The sequence below is a fragment of the Crocuta crocuta genome, unplaced genomic scaffold (assembly GCF_008692635.1).
Source record: "Crocuta crocuta isolate KB4526 unplaced genomic scaffold, BGI_CrCroc_1.0 scaffold26, whole genome shotgun sequence".
Lineage (NCBI taxonomy): Eukaryota > Metazoa > Chordata > Mammalia > Carnivora > Hyaenidae > Crocuta > Crocuta crocuta.
Genome location: NW_027532249.1, coordinates 14892006 through 14913418, shown reverse-complemented (window position 1 = coordinate 14913418; position 21413 = coordinate 14892006). Strand labels below are relative to the sequence as shown.

The window sequence follows — 21413 nt, the reverse complement described above, 5'->3', positions numbered from 1 at the left end:
AAAGCAAAGAATGAAAGCTAATATTCCTTTGCACGATAGTTACATATCATATGCACATCTGGCTGAGCTCCCTAAAAGTACAGTGTGACAAGGTGGTGGGGGACACACGTATCGGTAGCTTGTCATCACCCACTCCCTGTGGCTTATGTCTAAGCACACCCAGACAGAGGACAGGAACTAGGTCTATCCTCCTTGAAGCTGCATCTCCAGTGCTTCGTACGCAGTAGGCAGTCAACAAATAGTTTGGCTGAATTAAATAGTTAACCGAATAGTTGAATTAAATGCTAAATGGAAAACTTAGAGGCAGAATCAGGAAGCGGAAGAAAAAAATGACACTGTTACTTCTCTTTGCTCTTTAATACTGTGAGGCTGAGCAAACACGGAGATGCTTTAATTTTTTAGATTAGCAAGTTTCCTTGAGGGTGATGTTCTTCAAAATGAAAAAGAAATCTATATTTGTTAAATTAAACCAACCAGATGGTGACACCGCTCAATATTTCTCTTGGTGTAGCTGTGTGCGGAGGTTTGGAGAATGAGGGTTAGCCAATTTAAGGAGGATATTCGAACTTGCTACAGAATTAAAGTACTTTACATATGTGGGCTCGGTTATCAGACTTGACATTTGCTTTTCAGAGTTATTTCTTAAAGCAGCTTTCTTTCATAAAAGGCTAACTGACTAACACCCGAAAAAGACAGCAGTATATTCAAATCCCAGCATATGATACTGTAGCTATGACTCTTCTTTGCTAGTGGATAGGAGAATAAGGCAGGGAGTGAAGTGGCATTTTTATGCATTCGTCAAAAGGATAAAATAGTGGTGCAGCATTTTAAAGGAGAGGCCAAAAATTGCTAGGATAGAAATTAGAATGAGAACACTGCAAGAGCCCGTATCCTGGACTGGTAGCATCCTGAAAATATATTCTGATTGCTAGCATATTTGAGACTAATATAATTTAAAAACTGTGTCTATTAATGATAACTTTTTTCTACTTTCCCTTTAAAAACATCCTTTTCCCACTTATTACATATAATTTAGTGTTGCAAAGGAAGATGTCGGGGTCACATCCTTAGAAGAAGGTAGAGGACTCACCACACTGAATGTGATGAGAGAGAAAGTGCAAGACAGAAAGGTGCTTTGCAGGGAGGCGGAGGGAAGGGCTGGTGGAGAAGCCTTGGAGCCCAGGCAGGTGGGAGGGGAGGCTGGGAGCATTTGCACAGAGATCATTATCCATTAAGCTCAGCTTGACCAAGAGCACAGTGGGTGGGAGTGGGGCCTTCCTCCCGACAGGTAGCCCTGGAAAGGGCTAATAAAACTCAGTAGGACCCCACTTATTAGTCTCTGCTAGTATAGTTCTGGCAAATCAGGGATCCCAGCAGGAGTTGGGGAGCTGCTGGCATAGGGTTCTCCTTCTGAACTCCACCCTTCCTCTTCCCGGCTTTCACATCTGCCTGTGAATTGTGCACTTGGCTTACTGAGTGCGTGAGGGCCAGCCCTTTGCAAGCTACTATGTCTCTTCCCTGCAAGGAAAGCATTATCAACCCCATCTAGCTGATGAGAAAATGGAGAGTCAAAGAGATGTAGCAACTTACAAAAGCATGTGCGACCAGCATAATGATGCTAAGTTTATGGACAGAAAGCTGAGGCCAAAGGGAGCTGGACACTAGCCTATGGTGTCCATGGACTTGCTGCTCCAAGCTCCGGAGTGAACGTGCTGTGGGGACGCAGAGGTGGTCCCCTGCCCCCGCCCCCATGCCCTCAGGTCTGCAGTGTCATATGGGGGATTCCCAGCCAAGAACTGAGCTCGGCAGCAAAACTAGAGCCAAGCCATTTATGTCCAGCTCTTCTAAGGGGGGGACCTCTGCTTTGCTGCTGGCCCACGGTTCACGGGTGCCATTCTCCTGTCTCAGCCCAAGGCTCTCCACGTCAGCCCCTGCTCCCTCCGCCTTTATCTCCCACAGGAACAATACATCTCTTGCACATCTAATCCCATCTTAAAATGTGCCTCCCAGAGGACCAAACTGGCAAATGGCCAGAGGTCACACAGCCAGCAAGTGGCTGAGCAGGGACGGAAGCTCAGTCTCAAAGGCAGGCCTTTTTGACCCCTGGGAAAATCTGCTTCTGGATATAAATCATCACGGAATTTTGGCACCTTGTTATTTATGTCTCTGAATCACATGAAAATGGTGAACCTTGTTTTCCTACTTTCTTCCGACATAATTAATATCTCTTCGCTCGCTCCTCCCCAAAAGCCACGTGACTTGTTAGCACGGGAAGTCCAAAAGTGGTCTCTAAAAATGATCTATCTGGCACTGAGTCTACTTAAAAGAATTATTTTTCTCTGACTATAGAACGCAGACAAGAAAGGTGATTTATCACAGAAATAAATAGCAGCTTTGAAGAGAAATATCAGTCTTATTTTTAGAACACTGTCAATCCTACACCAGAGCCCGGGCGACTGTTTCAGCCGCGGAGCAGCCCCATCACGTGTGCGTTCCAGCTGCGCAGAGGGCGCACACTTGGGCGGTCATGTTCCCTGTCCTGTGCAGGCCAGCACCTTCCTTCACCGCAGTGGTGCTGCCGCTTCATTAGGACAGGTGCATGGTGTCACGCCGGCCAGCCTGCTCTGGGGCAGGACTGCAGAGTCAGGTTCTGAGTTGGTGCGGGGGCCGGAAAATTAGCAAATACCTGGGTTTCAGCAACTCCTGGGGAATCGTGAAGAGCAAGTGGCTGGTCGGACTGTCCCCAAACCTGAGGGCTCCATGACTGGCCTGGGCCTGGGGAGGTGGCAGGCAAGACTGGGCATCTCGCCACATGTCCATGCTCCTTGGGGAGGCCACCGGTGTGTCCCGCAATGGCTGCAAGGGAGAGAAGCAAAAAGCAAGGATAGCTAATCATCAGGGGAAAGAGTAAAGAACACTTATCTCGATAAGGTGTCTCACGCAATTATTACTTTGATCCTAGGAGATTAATTCAAAAGAGATAAATTCATCCTCGGGGAGGATGCATGTTCTTCCCATCCGATACAAGTGTGGTCTCATTCCTGACAGCTGCTACACCCGGGACCAGTGGGTTTCCAGAGCCCCTCCCCCTGATGGAGCTGTGGATCATACTGTCCCTCTTGAGAGAGCCAGCATTTGGCCAGCAGCATGAGGCCTGCACAGCCAACTGGTGGGACACAGAGCCACCAATCCACCACCTCTCCTTGGAGCCATTCACTTGGGTTTGTGCAGCAGGGCAGTGAAGGAAACAGAGAGCGAGAACCAGAGGTGTGCGGTAGGGAGGGGGCATGGCCTGCCTCCACTTTAATCAGAATTGACCCATGCACAGAAGTATATCCTGGGCTAGATGACACAGGGAGCTTTTGAACGGAACTGAGTTTTAATGCCCCCAAACAACTATAGTGCATATCAAGTAGGGATAGAACAATTGTTAGATACGGAGACTCCCCAGCTCTTCTCCCCTTTTTCTCTGCTCTGAAGAGCCCAGATTTCGATCACGTGTCCATGACTCCCACAAGACCCAGTGCTCCACTGGGTTCTCTATTTGTCAAAGTGAAGGGCGGGGATTTGCTGTGCCAGGGACTGGTTGAGGAATGAACATGTGACCTCCTTCTTGGACAATGAACCTTGAGGGGAAACAGGGAGTGGGGGCTCTGAGAAATATGTCTTTGCTGATAAAGACCAGCTGATCCATGGGTCTGATGCTGGGCATTACCCTGCATGGATATGAAGCCCTGAACTACGCAGGATGGAGCCTGGGTGAGCTGAGATGGGCCAGGCCTCAAACACTACCTGTCCCCAAACTGTCCATTATGTGACACATTGATCTTCTTACTATTAAACCATTTTACTGTGGACCTAGTGGCTAAAGGCTTTCAAAAAAATTTAAATTCCTTCAAGATCAGGTTATCCTTCTGGACCTGATTCCTGGATAGGATGTTCGGAATAGAAACCCGATGCTACTTAATTAAAACGTTTTGTGTTTCCACGTTGCTGAGTGGAGATGGGCAATCATACTCACCAGAGAGTTAAATGAATTGCTTAAAACTATTTCACATCCAGCCCAAGCTGGATTTGAGTGGAGCTTCCTTACTGGGGCCTCCCTCCCTCCCTGAGTCTTCCCTGTGTGTCAGTAGCAGTAACATCAAGATGAACCGTTTTCATAAATACCTTTTGTCACCAACTCTTCCATTTCATAATGGCACCAACTTCCTTCAAGGCACCCAGGCCCTACCTCTTGGTCATCATGGACGCCCACCTCCCTTGCCTCTTCCTTGAGTTCCGTTTCCATGTCCTACTTCATCTCTGTGACACAACTGCCACTCCCAGTCCCTCTGCCCTGAAAGCCAGACTCCTGACTCTCTTGCCTGGACTTTGTCAGGAGTCTGCCAATTTGACTCCTTGTCTCTAGAACTTTTCCTCATCAAGCATGCTGCCGCCTATTAATCTTCAAACACGGTTTAAGGCAATCCTTTCATAGGCTTTATGTTAATTATAGAAAAATGTCAAAATTACATCAGGCCATCCTATCCCCGATGGGGTTCAAACATGAAATTCTGAGCTTACCTCTGTCACTCTCCTTCCTCCACCCAATTTCCCCTGTTCACCACGCTTTTCAAACCTGTAGAGGCCACAGGATGTGGTCTGAAGAGAACATTCTTTGAGACCTAGCTCTAAGTTTGAATTCTGAGCCTACTGTTTACTAGTGCTCTTGGGCAAGTTGCTTTTATTTTTTTTAAAACCTCTCTGTGGGGCGCCTGGGTAGCTCAGTTGGTAAGCATCCACCTCCGGTTCAGGTCATGATCTCACGGCTTTTGGGCTCGAGCCCTGTGTCAGGCTCTATGTGGACAGCTCAGAGCCTGGGGCCCACTTCAGATTCTGTGTCTCCCTCTCTCTGCCCTTCCCCCGTTTGATCTCTCTCTCTCAAAAATAAACATTAAAAAAAATTTTTTTAAACCTCTCTGAGGCTCTGTTTCCTGACATGTAGAGCTGGCATTTTATTCTGCCCTCAGAGGGGTGTGATAAGAACAAAAAGAGACAGTATGCAGACTGGTGAAGATGAGAGATGCAGGGGAAGTGAGTGCACCTGAGTCACACCCACATCCTGCCTCCTGGCTGCAGGCTTCTGCTCATGCAGAGTGACATCCGCTTGTCTAAATCTAACCCATACTCCAGACCCAGTTCTTCTCCCCTCCAGAAGAACCCCCCGATCTTTGAGGCAGGATAGTTCCTGTCGGTTGCATGTTTTTTGTTTGCATGGAGGTTATTAGTGTATATCATAGTAACAGCTTGTATTTATCACGTGGTTACCACATGCCTGGCACTTCTCTATATGTTGTGTGTTTAGTACCTCATTTAACCCTCACAACAATGCTAGGAGACCTTACTTTATATATCTGCATGCATGTTGCAGGCAAGAGACCCACTGAGAGGTTAAAAAATCATTCACAGCCACACACCTAATAAGTGGTAAAGCCTGATGCAAACCTAGTAAGTCTGACCCCAAAGTCTAGTAAGTCTGACCCCAAAGTCTACTACTTTACCACAAAACTTTGTTGCTTTCTTTCTATTATTGGGCTTTTGGAGGTAGAATTGATGTTTTATTCCATCTAATCTGGGGGCTTGCACAAAACAGGGGCATAATTAAATACAGTGTATTCACTGGTGGCTTCCACATCAATGGACCCAGCCTCTGCCCCTATCCACTGAGGCCCACTCAGCGGCACCTGACAGTCCCCGCCAGTTCTCTCTCCATAGATGTCCTCCAAGCACCTGTCATTCAATATACAATATACTCCACTCAGTCTCTTTTCCTCCAAATACTTGTCCTTCTTCTATCTCCATGAATGGCACCTCTATCCATCCAATACCCCGGACTAGATGCCTCAGAAACATCAACTCCTGCCTCTCCCTTGCCATCCACATTCAATTATCATCTGCATCCTATACATCCTGTCTTCTAAATAGCTTTGGACCCTTTTCCTTCTCTCCATCTCTACCATCACTGTGTTAATTTAGTCTCTCAGTAACTCTCAACCTTGCAATGAAAAAAAAAAAAGAATATATGATTTCATTCCTGATGGATCAGTCCTAAAGATGTGCTTTTCATATCAGCAAAAAGACTACCCTCTATAAAGTGTGTTTCTTCATAGTAGCATAAAACATTTCTTACTATGGACTATCTATTCAACTTCTCCAAATCACTGTTCAGCAAGGGAACTACTGGCAGACAAGTAGCATGGGGGTTGATGTTGAGAGAAAAGTGTGTTGAACAGAAGTGCATTGCCCTTAAAAGGGTGCAGGCAGTGGGATCAGGCTGTCTGGTTCTGAATTCCAACTGCACCTTCTACCTTTGGGAGCTTGGGCAAATTGCTTACCTTTCTAAAGTACAGCATCTTTTTCTGTAAGATGTGGCTACTAACATACTTTCTTGGTACCATTACCATAGTATGGTAATATAGAAACATAGTAATAATACTTCCTCACAAGGTTACTTGCAGATGTAGTAAGAAAAGCCACTTAAAGAGCTTCATAGTAATAATACTTCCTCACAAGGTTACTTGCAGATGTAGTAAGAAAAGCCACTTAAAGAGCTTAGCACAATGCCTGGTGCATAGGAGGTGTTCAGTGTCACTCATTAATCGTATTAACTGTAACCTCAGACACGGGGAGGTCATAGTGTTGACCTTGGCCACAGCAAGAAATTCTTTAAGTCCTAACGCTGTGTCCAATTCATTACGGTGCTTCTGCTCCTCCAAACAAGAGACTTTACTTCCTTTCTGCCTCTCTTAGTGGTGCACCGTAGAATCACCTAGAAGCTTTACAAACTCCTGCCACTTGGACCTATTTCAAGAGCATCTGATGTAATTAGGAGGGATGCAACCCAAGCCCTGGGATTTTAAAAGCTCCCCAGATGTTTCTAGTGTGCAGTCAAGGTCAAATCACACTCTCGGCAAGGCCCGGGTGCATGTGTATATGTTGTCTTAAGAGCCAGGGTGGAGGGTTGTCTGCGGGGAGGGGAAGGGGCATGACCCCTGTATCTTAGAGAAAATCACTGTTCCTGTTAGATACACAACAGGAATGTCAACAGAGCGAGACATCATATATAGAACTTGAGAAACCTGAGATTTAATTTGTTCTGTCTGCAAAAAATTGCCAAATTTTCATCAAGATACAAAATAAGAGCTAATAGGGAAACCTTTCCCACATCTTGGCACAATCCAATTGTTGATGACTCATCAAGCCCACTTCCTAGAGGCACTGACCCCCCCAAGGGATCAGGCGATCTGCACCCCTCCCACCACCTCAGCCCCTTCCCCAACATCTCACATGGGGCAGGATTCTCTCATGAAAATCATCTGGAGAGAAGCCAAAGCCAGTGTAGGGTACACTTACCTGGTTGATATTGAAAGCGTGGGCTTTGTTAAACTTTGCAGAACCTCTATACAGCATGAGAAAAGGTGGTTTGTTTAAACTGCAGCCTCCCAGGGACACATCTCTCTTGGTAGATTTGCTGGCCAAGTCCAGGACTGGAGAACTCTCTGACAACCTGGAATGAGGGCAGAGAAGAAAACCATTGCCAAACTCGGACATCTCAAGGAAGATGCACTGGCACAGAGAGCTTGCTTTAAGAATACACGCGCTTACTGTCATGCTTTCTAGGTGAACTTTCCTCTCTACCTGTGCATTGTCTCTAGAGGAGGTACCGGGCTCAGAGGAGAGGGTGTGATGGGCTGTTACCCACGCGTGCATTCCCTAAAACACTCGGCACGGAGACTTGGCAGCAGAAAGGCCTGAGCAATTGTATTCACTTGGCTGGTTAGGGCTGGGACAAAACCAGAAGACTACAGCTATTTCTTTGGAAATGGTGTCATCTAGAAATACGAAAATGAAATATGCAGAGAGGAGAAAAGTAGGTGTCGATGATCCAGAGTGACGGTGGGCATCAGGAAACCTTAGAAATGAGTTTGCAGAAGGGTTTTTATCTCGCTGCACTTGTGTAAGGGGGTCTCACAGATAAATCTGCTTTATCTCGTGATTGGTGTCTGAGCCTGGATGGACACCAGGAGTCCCCAAGCTCCCAACAGGTTGCTTGAGTTTCCTGACCAGTTCTGGGCTCCTCTTCTGCCCTGAGGAGGGTTTTGCCTTTTATCTAAACATGATCATTTTGGGGGATCCGGGTGGCTCAGTTGGTTGAGCAACTGGCTCTTGGCTTTGGCTCAGGTCATGATCTCACGGTTTGTGAGTTCACATCCCACATCAGCACAGAGCCTGCTTGGGATTCTCTCTCTCCCTCTCCCCCTCCCTTGCATGTGTTCTCTCTCTCTCGCCCTCAAAATAAATAAACATGATATAAAATAAAATAAAAGTGATCATTTTGAATCAAAAGAAAAGAACATCTAAGCATTTACATGCAAGCACCAGGCTCCTCTCTCTATAGAAAGTCACATTCGAGTTTGACAATGTGGTGATTTGGTTTCCCAGCAGTACACTGGCCCATGCAAGTCATCAGCCCCCAAATCAGGATGGATCTGATTAAGTCAAATGCGCAGTCTTGATTAAAATGAAGTGAAATCTCAGTTTAAAAAATTCTCAGGGCCACCATCAGAAAATTAATTTTCATTAGACCTGTTTCAAGGTTATGTGCCAACGCTGTTCCCACAAAGGGAGGCAGGGAGGGTTTTGTTGGAGATGGTTTGTTTTTAATGTGTGTATCTTGTCTAGGATGGCATGGGCGAGTCTGTGGGATGAGAGGCTGGTGCAGCAGGTGGTGACAAATCCAGCTGTGCTACCAGAGCGAGGAGATGCCGTCGCTGTGGGCAGGTGGCTCTCACACCCACAGCCACACACACAGGAATGGCACTCACCTCTGGATAAAGACATTGCTGATACAGCCCTCAAAGTGACTCCCGCCCAGACGCAGGGTTTGCTGGGAATCTCTCAGGTCATGTAGCTTTTGGTTATTTTTCAGAGGCTGGTCATCAATGAGAAGCCGGAGTCTGGAAGAGGAGGAAGACAAAATAAGATTGGGAAAGAACTGCCGGGAAGAAACGTTTCTCATGATGTGGTCAACTTCTTGTCTTCGATTCAGACTCAGTATCTTTAACCTAAAGTAACTCGTTAAATCAGACTTGTTTTTAAAGAGCATTTACATTTCTTTCCATGTATTTCTTTTGCACAGATTCTTGTCAAGGTATTCCATACGTGTGGGAAGTTCACATATACTGTGTACAGCTCAGTGAATTTTTTGCAAGGTGAAAATACCAATGATACCAACACCCAGATGAAACAGAACAGACCAGCACCCAGGAACCCTGCCTTGTGCTCGCTTCTCCCCCCTCCAAGGGTATGGCAACTATTCTGAATTCTGAGAAGAAAAATTAACTTTGCCTGCTTTTGAATTTTATAGAAATAAAATCACAGGAGATGAATTCTGTTATGTGTGACCTCTTTTACTCAGCAGTACACTGGGGAGCTCATTCAAGTCAACCTACACAGTGGTAGATCTTTTTGGTCATTTTTTTTCGTTCCTTCATTTTGAATATGCCACAACTTGTATATCCATCCAATGGTTGACTGATTTTTTTTTTTTTAATACGGAGATTGACCAAGAACCAGGAAGAAGGCAAATCTTATTGGTAAAACAGTGTAAGCATCAAGGATACATACATTACAAAAAAGATTCTAGAACATTCTATCAAACTAAAGTCTTAGGGGTCTGGCAGAAGAGCAATTCCACTCACCCAGAGTTGTCATTTATTACAGATACATAATGCAGCAAACCATCCGTGTATGTCTGGGGAGATTTTAAAATGGGGCTGTTTCTGTCTCTGGTGTTAAGTTCAATGTGACCATCTTCCAGGGTGACCTGCAGGTTACTTTTCTGAAATCACAGAATATGCCCATCAATGTCATTAATTTCCATTTCAACATTATGAGTATATCAATACTGAATTTATGATCAAAACCACGTATAAAACAGGCAGGTGGGTTTGACCCAAATGTTTTGACTTTGCTATTTTGAGCTAAAGAGTATTTCTGATAATTTAGACTCCATGTTTATGAATATAAAAGTCTTATGCAAATTGTTTAAACACTGATGGATCTGTCAAAAGCATTTTATGACCTATATTCATAAATCAATTTAACTTCTCTATCAATTACACAAAACAGTTAAGCCATCTCTAAATTTTTCTATTTCTACTTCCAATTTGTTGAAGTTGTTTTCATCAGAATCAAGTCTTTTCGTCATTATGAATTTTTTATTTTCTGGTCATAATATCTAGGAGGTTCAATTTTCAAATGTCAAACTCTGCCTTTGACATCTGATCTAAATTTTGGTGGGATCATTAGATTCTTGCTGTCGGTTAATTAAAAAATAGATATAGTGTTTGTAATTGTCATTTTAATTTTGTTGTTCTTTTTTTTTCTACCAAGTACAGTTTTTTGTTTTTTTGGTTTTTTTGTTTTGTTTTGTTTTGTTTGTTTGTTTTGCAATTTGCAATAGGATGTGATCATTCACTGAGTTTTTAGGCTAAAACAATTTTCACAGCATGTGGTTGTAGCCACCATCAGTTTTATATTTTTTCAGTCGGTGCTATTCATTATGAATTGGATAAAAGAATACCAATTTATATGTATTTCTTAGCTAACACATTATGAAGTTGAGGGCAAAGTTCCTAGGATATTTCTAGGATTCCTAGGTCTAGGATTGATCTCCTCTTCTAAGTCAACTCTTAGGCTGGCTTTCAACTGTTTTGTAAACTGTATACTCAGTATCCCTACACTCAGCCAAGGAAACAAAAGTTGGATGTCAAAAGAGCTAGGTCAAAGCATCCTATTTTGATAGAAAGGGCACTTTTGCAGTCAAAATGCTGGCATGTGCTTCTTCAGGGAATAGTTTTAAAAGAAAATCTCTAAAGGCCGATTGAGCAAATATTATTGAGAGGAGGCCTTCTAATATGACACAGCCACAGAGTCACAGAGCCAGCTACCATGATTTCTTTCAACAAATACTGGATGCCTGTTGTGTTGTGTTGACAATCCTTAGGAAACAAATCCAAGATTGTCAGTATTCTACTTCTACCTCTCTTTTATTTTTATTTTTTTTTTAATATTTTTTATTTATTTCTAGGAGAGAGAGAGAGACAGTGTGAGCAGGGGAGGGTCAGAGAGAGAGGGAGTTACAGACTGAAACAGGCTCCAGTCTCTGAGCTGACAGTCAGCACAGAGCCCGATGCGGGGCTCAAACCCACGAACCGCGAGATCATGACCTAAGCGAAAGTCAGTCGCTTAACTGACTAAGCCACCTAGGCGCCCCTTTTTTATTTTTATTTTTTTATTTTTTAATTTTTTTTTAATTTTTTAAAAATTTTATCTACCTCTCTTTTAAAATCTCCCTCATTCCACAAGGGGATTTCTAAATATTAGTTGACTTCTATAACTATGTAAACACACAAGTGAAATCCTATTAATCTACAGTGGGTACCTTCTTGCTGAAGAGAATTGTCCTATTGTTGTACATAAACAAAGAGCAAAGGACCTTATTTTCTTTCATTCCCCAGATGTAAATATTGTCCAACTAGCTGATGCTGCAAACAAGGAATCTGAAGAACTATCTTTCATAGAATCAAAAAAGAATAGTGGTGATATATTCTAATTTTTTTCTTAGATCTGAAACTTTAAGCTGCATTATTATTTATAACAGTTATAATTCACATTAACTCCTAAAATAAACCCAAGAGGAATGAAAATGGATCCATGCATACATATAAGTCCAATTCTGTAAACTATGATGTACTTCCTAAGCCTTATTTCTTTTAGGACTTGCCCCAGGAAGAGGAATAACCTTCATGGTTGAACTATACGATGCCCTTCACCCTATGATGATGGATAAAATGCCTACTTAATTTACCTTCAAAATCTCTCTATTGTTTTTGACATCAAACTTTGAGTGAGGTTTAAACCTTATTCAGTATTCATGCAATATTTCATACCTGTGTCTGGTGACTTAATAATAGGCCACTGGGTTGAAAGGTCTGAAATCCAAAGGAGACCTGGAAAGACTTGTGGAAAGGGGAGTCCAAATTCGTGAAACTCAATTGTCCGTCCCTAGAGAATGAGGCAGATCGCACGAGCTGAAAGGCAAACACGGAATAAATTACTGGCATTGGAATCATTTCATGCTGAAATCCAGTATCTTATCCTCTGTCACTTCACCTGAGCTGATTAATGTGGTTTATGTTGCCTCAGGAAGAAACAGTTTGCTTTTCTGCATGATAATTTACCAATCATCAGCGCTTTTGTGTGTATAGTCGGTATTCCTTTCTTCCTACGTATTTAACGTGCATACCTGAAGGGGTTCTGTATCTTGCAAATATGAGGGGAGTATAAACAAACCAGTTCATTGTAATTTTGTGCGCAACTGGGAAGACTCGAAAGTTAATGCATAAATGAATACCAAAGATAGGTTGGTTGGGGAGCAGTCCTTCTCTACAAGGTTTTGAATACTCACCTTCCAGTCTTCTGAGCATTTTTTTGTTACTCCCACAGTGTCATTCAACCTAACAACACCAGTAGTTTTCTTCAGGTTTTTCATGCAGCCTCGGAAAGCAGGTGTAGAAATGTTAAACCTAATTTGGGGTACGAAAAAGGAAGATGTGTACCAGACCAGGCTTGTCTGAGAATTGGAGCTGAAACTCTCTACTTTGTCTGCTACTTTTCACCCATGAACAGGTATGTATTTTATGGGTTTTCATAAAAATCTGTTTCCATGGGACTTCTATAACACTACTTATTTCGTGAAGCTGAGAACACCGACTTCCTTTCGGTGTGATTCTGCATTCTCAGCTTTAAAAATAAACATAATAGTGCTGACAGAAGAATGACCAGTGTCCTTAAAAAGCATAGAGACAGAAAATGTACAAGATGTAGAATCCTCTCCCTTCCAAAGTCATAGTGGTACATGGTGAATAGGAAGTATATTAACAAATTAATATACTATAAATATTATATAAATATATATTAATATATAAAGAAGTCATTTATTAGAGCCAAGAATGCTCTAGAAAACTCTTTGCTCTTTTTTTCTACACACTTTTAAGTTAGTCACCATTAACTCAGTAGAAACAAATTGTTACATTTGTGTTCTAGTCAATGATGAAAAATGTGGCTTGGTATTGAATTAATGCCAGGTCGGAACAATGGAAAGCACTGTGAGGATTAATCAAGTTCATGTGGACCGACTGGGTGGCTCAGTGAGTTAAGCATCCAATTTGGGTGCAGGTCATGATCTCAGGGTTCAGGGGTTCAAGCCCCGCGTTAGGCTCTGTGTTGACAGCTCAGAGCTTGGAGACTGCTTCAGATTCTGTGTCTCCCTCTCTCTGCCCCTCCCCCGCTTGTGCTCTAGCTCTTAAAAATAAACAGACAACGACAACAAAAAGTGAATGCACCAGGTATGGCATGCAGTTGTGAGAGTGCAGGAGGTGTTTTCTGCTGCACTAGAGAGGAGGGCTCTGCACCCAGACTTCCTGGGTTCAAGCCCGGTCCCTGCTGTTTGAGCAGGTGACTGAACTACTCTGTGCCTCTGCTCATTTCTACGATGGGAACACGTTTATCTGTTTTATCAGGTTGTCATGAATTTAAATGGGCTAATATGTGTAACACATGCAAATGATGCCCGGTATAGAGCAAGGACTCCACATGAGATGTCGGGGTGAGTAACTCTCTCCATATGACTGCAGTCATAACGACAGGAATTTCTTTCAGCAGCAGCTCTGCCTATGTGGCTACCTTGGCATTCCCCCCTCCTTTTTTTCTTTTCTTTCTTTCTTTCTTTTTTTTTTTTTCTTTTTGCATTTCCCTTTTGATTTGACTTTTGGATCTGTCTGGAGCTGACTTCACATAAAACATTAACACACATGAACTGACTGGAGTCCAGGCAAATATTTGTGTTCCTTAAACAAATGATGTAACTAAGAAAAACCCAAAGCTTATTTCCTTACAAATCCCTAAGGCAGCTCACCTTTCTAAATGGAAAGATATCTGCATTCATTCTTATTCAAACCATTATAAATAGTTGAGTTGCATGTAATATGCATACAATTAAATTTCATTAGAAGGAAAAGGAAGAAACTAATCCCGCTGGTATTGCAGCTTGAGCTTAATTATTTTAAAGATGACGCTTTTTTTGCCTTGGAAAAGAAAGTTTCTATTAATTCCTGGAGTTTGTCTATTTACACATATTTTAAAATCCATTCTCTGTGGGCTTTGCACATGGTTTAGACCATCACCATCCCATGATGTCCTTTTTTCCATCAAGTATAAGTCCAAGGAAGAAGGCAGCAGAAAAGCAAAGTGGGGAAGACAGGAAGCTGGCGGATGTGGAGCACCTATTCTGTGAGAGGCACCATTATTCCAGCCCCACCAGAACCTTCCTAGGGAGGTGTTTTCTTCTCTAACATTGACTGAGCTCTTACCACCTGCCTGGCTGACTCTGACCCACTCTGAATCCTCACCCCGCCCCAAGAGATAGGTAGATACTCTGACCATGTCCCAGAGGTAGCATGGGGAGGCGTGCGGAGCTTAAGCAACTTGTCCAAGGTCATGTGGCAGGAAGGTGGCCACCTGAGTGCTGGGACCTGAGCGGTCAGTGTGTCACCCAAACAAGTGTGATTCGCAGTCCTTGCTCTTTACACTTACACAGTTTGTGTACTTCCAGCACTTGGAAGAACAGTGACTTTTTCCTATAAAACAGATATCTACAGCAGAGGTGTTAAGATGGAAGGTTTATTTCCACTATTCTTTGAGGTGTCCTTGTTCCTCTGGCTCGTCTGAAGGCCTAGAATTCCACACTGAGTCCAGGATGCAAGGGCTGAACACACTTGCAAGAGGAACGTGATTGTCTAGGGATGCGGGCTGCTGAATGAATGGATTTGCGCACTGAGCTATGTACATGTACTGTGGGCCAATCTATTCACAAACACCGAGCTGGTCCAAACCTGGCAGATTTCAGAGCAGTAAGAGCCAAATGTAATCCAAACCTCAGTGCTGGGTATTGAGTATATGTCCAATAGATCCTTGACTGATTTTTGCTTTAAGAATTATTATTTTCAGGGCACCTGGGTGGCTCAGTCAGTTAAGTGGGTGACTTCAGCTCGGGTCATGGTTTTGCAGTTCTTGAGTTCAAGCCCTGCATCGGGCTCTGTGCTGACAGCTCAGAGCCTGGAGCCTGCTTTGGATTTTGTGTCTCCCTCTCTCTCTGCCCCTTCCCTGCTCACTCTCTGTCTCTCAAAAAAAAAAAAAACATTAAAAAAATTACTATTTTCATTTTAATGGTTTATTATTACACTGACACAATGGTGTAGGTCTTTCCTCAGGAAAGATTTCCTGTTGCTTGAGAGCCTCTGACATTATCAGGGTGATTTTCTCTTCTCATAGGAAGCAGATGGGATTAACTGATTATGATTTCTGATTGTAATCCTAAACAAGCCATTCCAAGATAGGGGTCCCCACCCCCACGGAGATACATTATAGAGAGAGAGGAGAGAACAGGGCACTCACAAAATCTCTTGGTCAGGACTGCTTCAATTAGAGATTCAACTGGCTTCCTTCTTTCCAAACTAGGTTTAAGTACTACTGTCTCTAAGGGCCTTCCTCTTATGCAGGAGTCAGAACACCTCCCTCCTTTACAAGAATTGTCTGCCTGCCCCACAGAGTTTGGCCGTGAATATTTAGTAGGACTCCGCTCTGCCCACCCGCCCCCCAGTGACCCATGTCAGAAGGGAGATTCAAGACTCTCAGGACCATCAAAGATGTCACCAGAGGGATTAAGCAGGGTCAGAAATAGCCAATATTGTTTAGCATTTTATTTGCAAAGGAGTAAAAGGCCAGTGAACTCTTTTGACTGTCTTCTATCTCTTACATTTTCCATGTTCTTTTTTTTTTTTTTTTTGACAGAGAGAGAGACAGCATGAGAGAGTGAGTGGGGGAGCGGCAGAGAGAGGGAGAGAATGAATCTTAAGCAGGCTGACTCAGGGCTCCATCCCACAACTCTGGGATCATGACCTAAGCCGAAATCAATAATTCGATGCTTAACTGAATGAGCCACCCAGGTGTCCCAGATGTTCTTATGATTTTAGTAAAAACTCAAAATATAAACTTGCCTAGGAAAAGAAGTAGTCTCTTGTTTGGAAAATTCTATGACAGATTACTAGAAAAATTCTGTATGTACTTCTATCTGTATATGCATAACTATATCTATATATGTATTTCTTTCTTTTTTTAATTTTGAGAGAGACAGAGAGAGTGAGCGCAGGGTAAAGTCAGAGAGAGAGGAAGAATCTGAAGTGGGTTCTGCTGTCAGAGCAGAGAACCCAACACGGGGCTTGAATCCACACACCACGAGATCATGACCTGAGCAGAAATCAAAAGTCAGACACTTAACCGACTGAGCCACCCAGGTGCCTCTCCGTGTATGTATTTCATAAATGCATAGGGATGATAAGGCAAAGAAAGGCTGAGTGCTGACTTCACTCAAAGTCACACTGCTCTTTGGTGGCTGAGCCAAGACTAGAATGACTTCCTTTGATTATCACCCACTACCGTTTCCTCGTAAACCCTGACTCACTGGCGCCCACGTCGCTATCCGTGGGCCTTTTGCTAGCTCTGCACAAATGCAAACCACTAACCAGTAGCTTCTTTCTTGTCTTTGAGAATTCCTCAGTGCTCTGGATGAGCCTGCCTGCCCTGTAACCTTGACCAACACCTCCACCTGAGCAGCATCCACCATTTGTCCAGCCCAGACTTCTCTGTAGAGGTCCAGGCCTTTGTCCAACTGCTTTCTGGCATTTCCACCTGCTCTCAGGTTCCTGGGACTCAGTCCGTCTCAGACTGAAGCCATCCCCTTGCCTCCCTGCCAGTGCTGGCCATCCGCCCAAATGCTGGAGAAAACCCAGGCGTCACCCTTGAGCACTTTTCTACTGCGTCCCCAAACCCAACCAATCATTCATTCACTGTCCTAATGATCTTAAGCATCCCCCTTTGCCTTATGTGCATGGCTCTTTCCCTGCGGCTGCCCTCATCTCTCAGCTCTGTGAATGTGCTCACCTTCCAGCTGCTCTACCTGCCTCTGCCTTTTCCCTCTTGAATCCAGTCTCTACCCTGCACCAGAGTGAGCTCCTGAGGAGTTGAAATTGATAATGTCCTTTCTCTGCTGGTATTCCCCCAGCGACGGCTGTCTTCCTGTGACCTTCAAGGTCCTCTGTGTTCTGGCCCCTGCATCCCACGCCAGCCCCAGGTGGCATCCCCGGCCTGCTGCACCAGGGTCCTCCAGTTCCTTGGGAGTTTGCGCTTTCTCCACCCTTTGGTGCTTTACATATGTTGACTGCTCCTGTATTTCAGGTCCTAGCCAGAGAGCACCTTCTCGATGCCTCCAGCTGGATTAAGATCCCTCCAAAGGATCCGCAGGACCCGAGCTTCCCCTCTCGTGGCACCTGCCATAATCTATGGTCTCTCATCTGCTATACTTGAGGTCCTGGCCTGTTCAGCATTGCCTCGCCAGCACCAGCCACGCCGCCCGACATCACTAGACACTCAGTGAGTACCTTGTAATGAATAAATGGGACCCTCAGATGTGCACAGTGGGGCTGACTTCCTTAACCTACTTTATCACATTTAATTGAATAAAATCAAGATCATTGATCGTGAATAATAGTAATTCATGTCTGAACTGATATTTAATATTGATGACACTAAATATGAACAGCACTCTTTGGCTCTCAATTTTTTCATCTATGAAATTCAGAGGTTACATCCCATGCAAGGTCCTTTCTAGTTCAAAAAATCGAAGACAGTCACTCCCAAATTCTATTAAGTGCCAAGTTTTCTCACCTGTATTTTCATCTTTGAGGGTAACCTTTAAGAACTTTAAAATGAATATTAGTTCCTCTTTACTGTGGATGGACAGGTGCCACATGTATAAGGATTCTTGAAGAAAGACCACCTACACACAACACCTCATAAACCACATCTAGTACTTCTTTCACCTGACTTATACGTTAGAAAAAGAGTTCACTATCCTCAGATCTGATATAAAAATAATCATAATAAACACTGTTTCACGGAGGAGTACTCTTAACTCAGTTGTGAGTCTGTACTAACTCTTCCAGGGAATCTTTCTACACACTATCATCCGCTATTTAATGTTAATTTATTTTTGAGAGACAGAGAAAGACAGAGGAGCAGGGTAGGGGCAGAGAGAGAGAGGGCGAAAGAATCCAAAGCAGGCTCCAGGCTCTGAGCTGTCAGCACAGAGCCCGATGCGGGGCTCAAATCCTTGAACTCCAAGATCATGACCTGAGCCAAGGTCAGACACGTAAACAACTGAGCCACCCAGGTGCCCCTATCATCAGTTTTTAAAATCCTTTTGGGAGGATACAAACAAGTTTAAATAAAAGTTATTTTTAAGCACATTCTTGAAGTGGTTTTTTTCTCATTCAGATTAAGCTTCACTTCCTCTCAGATTAAATTAATTCATCCATATCTTCGTTATCCAAGAAGTAGTGAGGCACCTGTTCAGTACTTGATAACACAGAAGGCCAAGTAATACAAACATGCCTTACATTCTAGAGATGCTTCTGGAAGGCAGCAGCCCCAGCCTTCAGCCCCCAGTGCTGCGGGCCAGGCCACTGAACTGCCTGCGCTTTCCTATGCTACCTTAAAGGGGCCCCACCTCCATTCTTATAGGCAGCACCGTCAACACTAACCATATTCCCTATGGTTTCTCTCTTCCTATGAATGACACATGGGGGGAGGGGGTGACCCACACTTCTCTCACTCTCCTTTCAGTGGCCAGTCCCATTATCCAGTGTTCACAGCCTGCTTTTCTCTGTTGGCTAACACTGTTAATACTAAGAAGTTAGACTTTTTGCCTTGGCTGCTGGAATTTGAAAAGGCAAACTAATCATTAGTAATCATAACCATTCAGAGAGGTAACTTCTGCTTCTTTGTTTTTTGTTTTGTTTTACATCGTCTTACCTTTCCCTGATCGAAATTGGAATTCCTCCCAGATAATACGTGCTGAAATCGAATATTTCACCTTCAATTATAATATTTGGAGGATTCCCATTTATCCACATGAGTTTTTGGGCCTTCCTGATTTTTATCTGTATCTAAAATAAATAACAGATGAGTCAGCAAGCAATGGGAAATTAAAGCAATGCTATTCACCGTGGTTCAGGGATATTATGTTTTTATTTCCTTCAGATTCATTATGAACATAGTAAGACTGAACCACAGCACTTTTGGATAAAAATATAATATTAAAACATCTTAATAGAAATGTTTGCATTTGAAATTAATCATGTTTTATATATGCCATATATATGCATGTGCATATGTGTATATATACATATACATGCACACACATATATTTCATGCCCAAATATTCAGATTTTGAAAGATGTATCCCTCAACTTTTAATAACTGTTAAGTTAGTCTGGTAATAGAAAAATGTCCTGGCACTGACTTAATTCTAAAGGGCTGAGGACATTTAACAATTCACGTGAGCATACTCAAAGGATGTACCGAGTGGTCTTTTCCGTCGTTGACAGTGTGGGTACCTCCTTGTTCTTTTGGTGGCTCTGAATTCAGTTTGTACCGCACCAGGAGTTTGCCATCTTCTATATTTAGAGATATGAAGTGATCCTAGAGCACGGAAACAATGTAGATTACCAGAAGATTCCACCGAAGACTACCTAGAGGGCTGGAATTCAGGTTACTCTCAAGTTACCAACTGTTCTCAGCTTCAGCCACCCCCTCAGTTAACAGGGACAATAGTGCTGTAATATCCCATTGCTGGGATGGGTATGATGGTTAAATACTATGAGTGGTGTTCGACATCATGCACAGTGGCTGGCCCACAGGAAAGACACTAAATGTAGCTATTATCATGATTTTGTTTCATACGCTCCATAAGGAGCATGTGCGAATGGAAAGTGAAAAGACACAGATCATTAATATCATTTACAAAGATGGCTGCTACCTTTTACAGAGAGGTATGGCCCCAGACGTTTGCCACCATCTGCTTGCTGACTTATTGCTATGTGTCCATCTCATTTGCTGGCTCAACCCCCTCGAGCATCCCATCCTTCCATTTGAGTATGAAGGGATCCCCGAGGGCCCTAAGAGGACCTCGTCTTCCCTTCCACCCTCTCTCTGCCTCAAAGTTAGAGTCACTTCTGTAGCCCCAATGCATGTGTGTGCCCACGAAGCCCAGATGCTTCTCTCCAGCCTAGACCTGACTTCCCAGGGCCAGATCTGCACATCTGATTACTTTATTGTTACTGCACACACTCAAATTCTGAATATCTCAAGCAGAGCTTGGGATCTACTTGCCTCTCCATGCCTCTCAGCTGCCAAGCCTGACTCTCTGCCCTTCCCACCGCTCTCTCCCCTCCTTTCGCTCTCTCACCAGGAACCCCCTTGCTGAGCCAACCACAAATCTACTAGGAGTCACTCTTAATCATTTCTCTCTTCCAATCAAATCTTGTTGGTTCCACCATTTCTTAACTCTCTCCATTTCACGTCACCGAGTCTCAGCCACACTTCTCTTTTTTTATTAATATTTTTAAGCTTATTTATTTTGAGAGAGGGAAAGAGTGAGTAGGGGAGGGACAGAAAGGAAAAGAGAGAGAACCCCAAGTAGGCTCTGCACTGTCAGCATAACTCGCAAACCATAAGATCATGACCTGAGCCGAAATCAGACACTTAACCAATTGAGCCCCCCCGGCGCTCCTCAGCCACGCTTCTTTAGCTGCACTACACAGCAATAATGCACTGTCCTTCCCACATCTGCTCTGTCCCTTTTTTAAAATTTATTTATTGATTCTTAGAGAGTGAGAGTGCTCAGGGGAGGAGCAGAGAGAGGGAGAGCAGTCTCCACACTTAGTGCAGAGCCCAACACTGGGCTCGAACCCATGAGCAGTGAAACCATGACCTGAGTCAAAGTCAACAGTCAGATGCCCAACCGACTGAGCCACACAGGCACCCCCTCTTGCCACTTGCCACTCTGAAGCGAGACAGCTAACTCTGTGGCAAATGTCAGTGCAGGCCTGTTTCATCATCCTCCTTTGCTCTCACGACAGAGCCCTGACTCCCCAGCACATGTTGTGAGGCTCTGATCGCCCCTTCACCTTTGTTTCCCCATGTTCTCTCTCTGTGCTGCAGCCACAAGGGCCACTGTTCTGTCCCTGAGTGCCCCCTGCCCTTCCCACTTCCAAGTCTTCTTTGTGCTGCATTCCCCATAGGGATCACCCTTCTGCCCTGTCTTCAAATACTGTCTTCTACTTTCCTCCAGGTCTCAGATTATCCATCCTTTGCTCAAGAAATTCTTGTATACATCTTCATTCACCCCA

At 43.8% G+C, this 21413-nt stretch overlaps 1 protein-coding gene across 2 annotated transcripts in view; it reads right to left on the bottom strand.

The window, feature by feature from the left end:
• Window positions 1-21413, bottom strand: part of LAMA3 (laminin subunit alpha 3) — a 263483-nt gene that overhangs the window by 14151 nt on the left and 227919 nt on the right. For both annotated transcript variants that reach the window (XM_077778240.1, XM_077778241.1), the window contains 8 exons: window positions 19585-19704; window positions 19036-19169; window positions 12515-12632; window positions 11997-12137; window positions 9744-9883; window positions 8868-8999; window positions 7396-7549; window positions 2687-2856 (listed from right to left, as the gene is read on the bottom strand). In XM_077778240.1, coding sequence (XP_077634366.1) covers window positions 2687-2856; window positions 7396-7549; window positions 8868-8999; window positions 9744-9883; window positions 11997-12137; window positions 12515-12632; window positions 19036-19169; window positions 19585-19704 — 1109 coding nt within the window. The remainder of the gene's footprint in view (window positions 1-2686; window positions 2857-7395; window positions 7550-8867; window positions 9000-9743; window positions 9884-11996; window positions 12138-12514; window positions 12633-19035; window positions 19170-19584; window positions 19705-21413) is intronic.